The sequence below is a fragment of the Oryzias melastigma genome, linkage group LG16 (assembly GCF_002922805.2).
Source record: "Oryzias melastigma strain HK-1 linkage group LG16, ASM292280v2, whole genome shotgun sequence".
Classification (NCBI taxonomy): domain Eukaryota; kingdom Metazoa; phylum Chordata; class Actinopteri; order Beloniformes; family Adrianichthyidae; genus Oryzias; species Oryzias melastigma.
This window is the reverse complement of record NC_050527.1, coordinates 28,619,366-28,626,573: the sequence shown is the minus strand read 5'-3', so window position 1 is coordinate 28,626,573 and position 7,208 is coordinate 28,619,366. Positions and strand designations below refer to the sequence as shown.

The following is a 7,208-nucleotide window of genomic DNA, read 5'->3' as shown; positions in this document are numbered from 1 at the left end:
GCAGGATCTGCTGCCACTTGCTGAGCTGCGCCTGGTGGAACTGCCTCTGCAGGTGCAGCACCTGCGCCCACTCACCTGCCGTCTGCGGAAGGGGGCTGGGGGGGGACACGCAGACGCCTTAACCCACAGAAACCTGCAGAAGCCACGTCCCTGATGGGGGTCTTACCTGTCTGCCACTGAGTAGGAGTGCCACCTCTCCAGCGTGTGGGCGGCCCGCTCCAGCGAGTACAGCTTGTAGAAGAGCAGCATGTTGAGCGCCACCAGCACCAGCAGGCTGTGGGGGGGCACAGGGGCCGGTCAGTCAGGGCGGGGGCCGTCGACACCCCAACCAGAGACAATTAACCCTCTGGAACCGACAGACGCCTGAGAATATTCTGTGATTCTATTGAACTAAAGAATGTGGCATTTGGACCAAAACCATCTTTAGTTTAATAAATAAAGTTTAGAACGAACATCAATCCGCTATGGGGGGCGGAGCCTAACAGAGTTTCTGCTATTATTTATTTTGGGATGGGGACCGACATGAATTTTTCTACAATAACGAGCACAGCGCGAGTCCCGCCCACCGCCGTTCTGAATGGACACGCCCCCACCTGTGAGCAGATTCCAGCCGAGCTGAACACCTGGAATCCAGCTGGATCCAAACTTCTGATATTATTTTTCATCAACACAATAAGGAAAACTTATGAGAGAGAAAAATAAGAGAAGATGTCAAATTGAAAGTAGAGAAAGGAGATAAATTCTTCTTGTTTGGGGTCGATTGAAGCTGTAGACTGGAGAAGAACGGTCACGTGTGAGGTCTGAGGTCACGTGTGAGGTCTGAGGTCACGTGTGAGGTCTGAGGTCACGTGTGAGGTCTGAGGTCACGTCTGAGGTCTGAGGTCACGTGTGAGGTCTGAGGTCACATCTGAGGTCTGAGGTCACGTGTGAGGTCTGATGTTCCTCTGTCAACAAACTCTTCGTGTCTAAAAGAATTATTTTTATATTTTCATTCAGAAATCTGTTGATTAGTTTCTTAAAAAATGTGTATTTGCTGTTTTTATTAAATGCAGCATAAAACGTTCACTCTATGTTGTAAAAACAGTTTGTTAAACTTTTTGGGGTTTTCACAGTGAATCCCACCATTTCTCAGGTGGAATTTTCTGTTCTTGCATGAATTTGCGTCTAGTGTGAATAAAAGATGGAAACGCGACTAAATTAAGGTAGAGTCACGTAGGAGAGGCTGTGCTGATTAAAATGATGATAAACAAGCAGGTAGTCTTTCAAAATACAGAGTTAAATTCTAAATAAATCAACAACAGTTTCAGGCTCCAGGTTCCAAAGGGTTAAAACACAGAAGCCGACATGCAGGAGTGGGGGGGGGGTAGATGACGGCGCCGCAAAAACCTCAGACTAAACCCAAACCATCTTTTAAACCAAACTCCACATTTTAGAGCTAAATGAGACGAATTCACCGGAGAGCTCCTTCAACGTTGAGGTGAGGACTCTGCAGATCCTGAAGATCCTCCATGTCCTCCTGAGTCTCATTACAGCTACACATAAGAGGAGAATCATCAGATCTGGGATCTGAAGATCTGAAAGAGCCCAGGAACCAACAGAAGAACCAGCAGAACATTGTGGAGGTTCTGAAGGTTCTACACACCGTTTGGTTCCATCAGAAGAACAGGAACTCCTTCACTTCTGGTTCCGAAGAACAGCCAGAAAAACTGGATTTTTTTCTGTTTCTTAAGTTCTCCGGTTTGGGATTAAAAGTTGTTCTTATTGGATGAAAACGCAGCGAAAGACGAAAATCTGAAATCTTAAGGTCTTCTTTAAGAAGGAAGAAAACCGTCAAACTTCACATTTTTGACCAGGTTTACTTCAAAATAAAAGCCCGCCTCTGCGTGGAGTTGGCAGCTCAGTCGTCTGGTTTTCAGAGGTCGTAACCCCCCCACGCTGAGCGCGGCGGTGCTTTCAGGGCGGAGCCTACGGGTCCAATCAGGATCAGCTTCAAGTCATGAAAATCCCGGACGTGTTCATAGAGTTAAACGCCTCTCAAAGGTCATTCCGGATTCCCTCTCAGCCGATCCCGATTGGATCCCGGACGAGCTGTGCAGGAAGCGGCACACATGAGGTCATGTGTGGCTCTGGACACCCACAGCACAGGAACAACAACAGCGTCCACGCACAGCACACAAACACGGCGCAGAAACAGCCGGGTTCCACCTGAAAGCACCCGCACGCGCTCAAAGGCGGGACTGTCCCGGGAAGGTGGCAGTGAAGCCCCTCGTACCAACCTGACACAGATCCTACGCACACGAGACCGGGGGGAGAGAGGCAGGAAGGCCGTTAGTGTGAGCAGACCCAGATCCAGACACAACTGAACCAGACTCACCGGGCCAGCAGGAAGCTCAGCTGGAGGTCATGTGACTCACACACTTACATGAAGCTGACGATGAGGAGGATGGTGGAGATGCTGCCTTGTCCTCCGGCGCCGCGCTCTGCCAGCTTTGTGAACACGCCGCCTGAACAACAGGGGGAGGAGTTTATCATTTCTGCAGATCCAGCCGTGAACACCACAGAACCACATCCAGACTACAAGTAAAAAACTCGACGAAAAGACAGGAAGAACGCTGGAACAGCAGCTGAGCCGTCTGGAGGAACATCAGAATTCTGACCCAAAAGTTTTTAAAATCTGCATCAGACAGGAAGCTGTGACTCTGCTGATGTTTTTTTAGGCAAAGATGCTGAAATAATCCTGAATGTAAGAAAACCTGCGACTCTAAAGAGAAAAATTCTCGTCCAAGTCAAACCTGCAGCTGTGACTCCCCACATGGCCAGCAGAGGGCAGCGTTTCTCTCAGCTAATGAACAGTAAATCTGAGGTTCCTTACCGGTTTCTCTGCGGTCCCGTTCCTCTCCGACCCCTCGGTCCCCCCGGTCCCCGGGGCCGCCGCCGCCCGCCTCCCTGTCGCCCGGCCGCCGGGATAAGGTGCGCTTCCTGCGGCGCAGAGAAGGCGGAGTCTTGGCAGCGTCTGCGCCCACCACGTCTCCGGTGGTCACCACGGTAACCTCCGACTGCAGCAGCGTTTCCAGCTTGCACACCTCGCTCTCTGCAGAGGACGGAGGGCAGAGTGAGGCGCTGGGGTGGCGGCGCTGAGGGACTTCCTGTTTGCTCCACAGGACGCGGCAGCGGGACAGCATCCACGGCGGCAGGATTCCTCTAAAACTGAGTCCTGCTTGCAGACGGACCCCTCCAGCGGTGGGACTGCTGGGCGGCCGAGGGGGGGCTCCGACACTCACCCACGTGTCTGTAGTACTCCTCGATGCCGCTCCACGTGTTCTTCTCGATCAGCGCCTTCACCAGACTCCACGGCTGCTTCCGGTAGCAGATCTCCGAGGAGACTCTGTGGGGAGAGGCAGATCGTTTTATGGTGAAAGTCGGCTTCATTTCCACCAAGCAGCCACAGATTTTGGTTCTGCTTCAAGTTTTAGTTTGATGCCTGCTATTCGTTTTTTCAGTGACTGTGGATCCAGAGGCGGAGCGATCCCGTGCGTTTACCCGAGCTCAGACGGTGAGGGTGAAGCTGCATTCATACTGAACGCGATTGAAACCTTGAATTCGCCGCTCGTCGGCTGTCCAAATATGGATTCCCACGCTTGATGCTACGGCCGCGTGTGGGAGGAGCTACCAGCTACTGTTTTAGGAGGATCGCTATGAATCTGACTTAGGATGTATGAAGACACAGATGATGCTGAGAAATATATCCGGTTTATTGATAGTGAAGAGTTCTACAAAAACATCAGTAATCATGTCTCCATGTTTGGGTTTATTTCATTGTTATTAAAGATTTTCCCGGTACAGGAGGCTGAATGACAGCCGCTTCCACTATGTTTCTGTGTTTCTGTGTCTGAGCTAGAAGGATCTCTAAAAATCTAACTAAGAGATCTTTTTCCTTTGCGTCATGTCTGGATGAGGCCCGAGCCGGCAGCCTCCGGACCCCCCAGCGGCTCTCTGTCTGCTGGCACGTCGGCTGGTCGGAGCGAAAGTCGGCGGTCTGTCCAGAGAGAGTCCCGCCTTCACCCTAAAGTAGCCGGATCAACTCTGCAAACCTGCGTCTGAAAGTTCTGGACCAAGACACTCGCTTTGGATCAGCATTCTACTGATTGAGTCACTGAAAAGGTCACGTGCCCAAAGCAGAGTTCCTGATTGGCTGCGGCGAAGTCAAACTTCAGATATATAAATGTTGGCCGTGCCGCCCGATTCTAACATCATCACAGATAATGCTAGTGTGAATGCTGAAAGCTGAATTTGGCAGCTGAAGATGCTGAAATTGATAGTTAAAAACGCTGAAGCTGACAGCTAGAATATTAGCTAAATGCTAAATTAGCCTAAAAAAAAAAACTAAATTAGCCAAAACAGCTAGCATGTAGCTGAAACATTAGCTAAACTCCAAAACAGCCTAAAAATCCTAAATAAATCCCCAAATATTCCATGAGATAACCCACCATTCATAGAGGAAGTACAATAACCCCCCCCCCCATTCGCTGCGGCGTCCAGTCAAAACTTGAACCCAATGGAACCGATTCTCAGCTCCGCGAGGTCAATCGTGATCGTCTGCAGTGGGATTTCCTCTCACACTTTTATAGTTCTGTAAAGACTGCGGCGCTTTCATCGGCGCCGTAACGCTAGCCGTGAGAGTTAGCGTGTCTGTAGCGCCAAACTCAGATGGAGGTCGACCTCAGCAGGAAGTCAGACGAACCCACCTGAGGCGGCTCTTGTGTTTGTTGACGGCGGTCAGGCAGTATCTGTGCAGCGTGTAGAAGTAGTCCTGGTACGGGATGCCCGAGGTGATGACCTCCGAGTCCACCACGTAGCACTCGCCGCGGGAGCAGCTCTTGTGCAGCGTCTGCGAGCAGAGGAAGTCAGACCTGCAGAAGTCGGCCCGGCTCACAGCTTTACGCCCCGCCCACACACACCTGCGTCTCCACCACCGGCGCCGTCTTAGGGCCCAGCGGGTTGTTGAGGGCGATGGTGTAACTCAGGACTCGGCTGCTGCTCCCGCTGCCGTCGTCCGTCTGCCATTCGCCCACCGACAGGTCTGCGGGAGGAAGAGCAGGAAGATGAAGACCAAACAGGAGCGAGGGCGAGAGGGCTGGAGCTACACGGAAACGCAGACGAGATTCTAGCATCTTTACTGCTGAGACTTGGTTTGTCTCCATAGCAACCGTTTGATCTTCCCGTCGTCTGGGGGTGACGGACCCGGCGATGTGACTTTTAGAAGAATCGGTGAAAGTAAACGTTTGAATTTCCTTAGCAACTGAGGGTTTTACTAGCCACGCCCACATTCCTAATATGGTCATATTGTATGTCATTTAGTATATTCAGTTTTCTTTCTATTAAAAACACTTTTTTATCAGATGGATCTTCTGATTTGTAGACGGTATTAACGCTGATCTCATGTCCATCCCATAATAATTTCCAAACTTGTGTCAGATATCATGTTTTGGTTTCGGTAGCTAGTTTTGAATATTCTTTCAAACTCGTTTCTTTTTCTGCCGCTGGGATGTCATCGTTTCTGTCATCTCCAGACTTGACTTTCTGATGAGTTTAGGTTGCTATGACGACATGGCGGTCCTCCACGGCAGGACACTGAAGCAGACGAGCTGCTGTCAGCAGACCGCTTTCTGAAGCAGCGCTGGCTTCATTCCTCAGGAAACAAAAACAAAGCTCCAACCGCCGCTGTCCCAACAGGAAAAACCCGCTCTCCCGGGCTCCTGCAACATGTTCCTGCAGGCGGGAGGAAGTCTGGCTGAAGCCGGCGGCTCGCCTTTTCACAGAGCGGTAAATGCAGCAGAAATCTGAGCGTGGACTGAAGCGCTGAGGGAGGAGCTGGTGGGCGGGAGGCGGAGCGAGGAGGCGGAGCGAGGAGCACCTGTGAAGTGGCGCTGGGAGAAGAGGTGCTGCAGGAAGTGGGTGTCTGCAGAGAACAGCAGGTCGTGCAGCTTGTCCACGCTCATGCGCACCACGGCGTTGATGTTCAGCCGCCCGCTCAGGTCCGCGCAGAACGACTCCACCTCGGCTGAAGCTGAAACAGAGCGGGAAGAAGGGTCAGCAGGTCGTCCTGCGGCCAGAGTCTGCAGAACCGGGTCTAGTAGAGGTGCAGTGGATCACAAAACTAGAGGTTGAGATTATTTGTTAATCAGTAAATTGAAAGGATGAGAATAAATTAATACAAATAAAAGTCTAGAAGTCATTTTTAAGTTTCATAACATATATTTAATAAAACATATTTAAGTACCTCAAAACAGAGCTGGGTATCTGTAATAATTTCCAGAATCAATTTGATTCAGATTTTTATGATTCTTTAGATCCTCTCAATTCAATTCAGAGTTCACACATTTATACACATTTGTTTAGAAATACATTAATAATCTACTATATGTTTTGAATCTATTTACATTAATCTGATCCAGATCACATCCTGTAAATGTATCAGTGAAATAATGAGATTGTTAATATCATACAGAGTTACATAGATTCTCTAAAGGAGAAGTTCTAACTAAAATGTTCAGATCATTTACATTTAAACATTGTTCTGCTTCTCCTGGAGGACGTTTCAGTTTAGATAGATAGACAACTTTATTAATCCATTTGGGACGTGCCCGCAGGGAAATTAAAGAAAGTTTGACCACTAGGTGGTGATCTGTAGAAGTACATCTTATTCCAGAAGAAGAAAAAAAAGAGCAGAAAACTGCGTTTTATACCACAAATGGTTACTTTATAAATATTTCCTAAAAAGAGTTTGTAAAATTCTTACAAAGATGTTCATTTAGTCAGATTGTGTTTATGATGACCGAGCGTTAGCATTAGCCGTCCTATGGGAAAGTCCATTAAACGTTAGCATCAAGCTAAGGCACTTAGAAGCTAAAGTGTTACATCAATCTCTTTTTTAACTGATCAATGAATGATTTATTAGGTCTAAAACATTTCAAATCGATTAAAGATTTTATCAATCCACTTCAAAACAGACACAAATGTTTTATATTTTATTAAAAATTTTCTCATTGAGGCCAGTTTAGAAGAACTAAACATTAATGGCATCTTTGACTCAAAATACTCCATCCATCCATCTTCCTGTCCGCTTCTTCCCTTTCGGGGTCGCGGGGGTGCCGGAGCCTATCCTGGCTACTGATGGGTGAAGGCGGGGTACACCCTGGACAGGTCTC

The 7,208-nt window shown here is 48.8% G+C and overlaps 1 protein-coding gene across 1 annotated transcript in view; it reads right to left on the bottom strand.

Annotated features, from left to right (window-relative positions):
- Nucleotides 1–7,208, bottom strand: part of gramd1a (GRAM domain containing 1A) — a gene marked incomplete in the record, with an annotated part of 40,689 nt that overhangs the window by 20,272 nt on the left and 13,209 nt on the right. Inside the window, 8 exon segments of the mRNA XM_024258282.2 lie at nucleotides 186–274; nucleotides 2,277–2,288; nucleotides 2,423–2,504; nucleotides 2,873–3,091; nucleotides 3,282–3,385; nucleotides 4,746–4,888; nucleotides 4,959–5,080; nucleotides 5,915–6,067. Coding sequence (XP_024114050.1) covers nucleotides 186–274; nucleotides 2,277–2,288; nucleotides 2,423–2,504; nucleotides 2,873–3,091; nucleotides 3,282–3,385; nucleotides 4,746–4,888; nucleotides 4,959–5,080; nucleotides 5,915–6,067 — 924 coding nt within the window.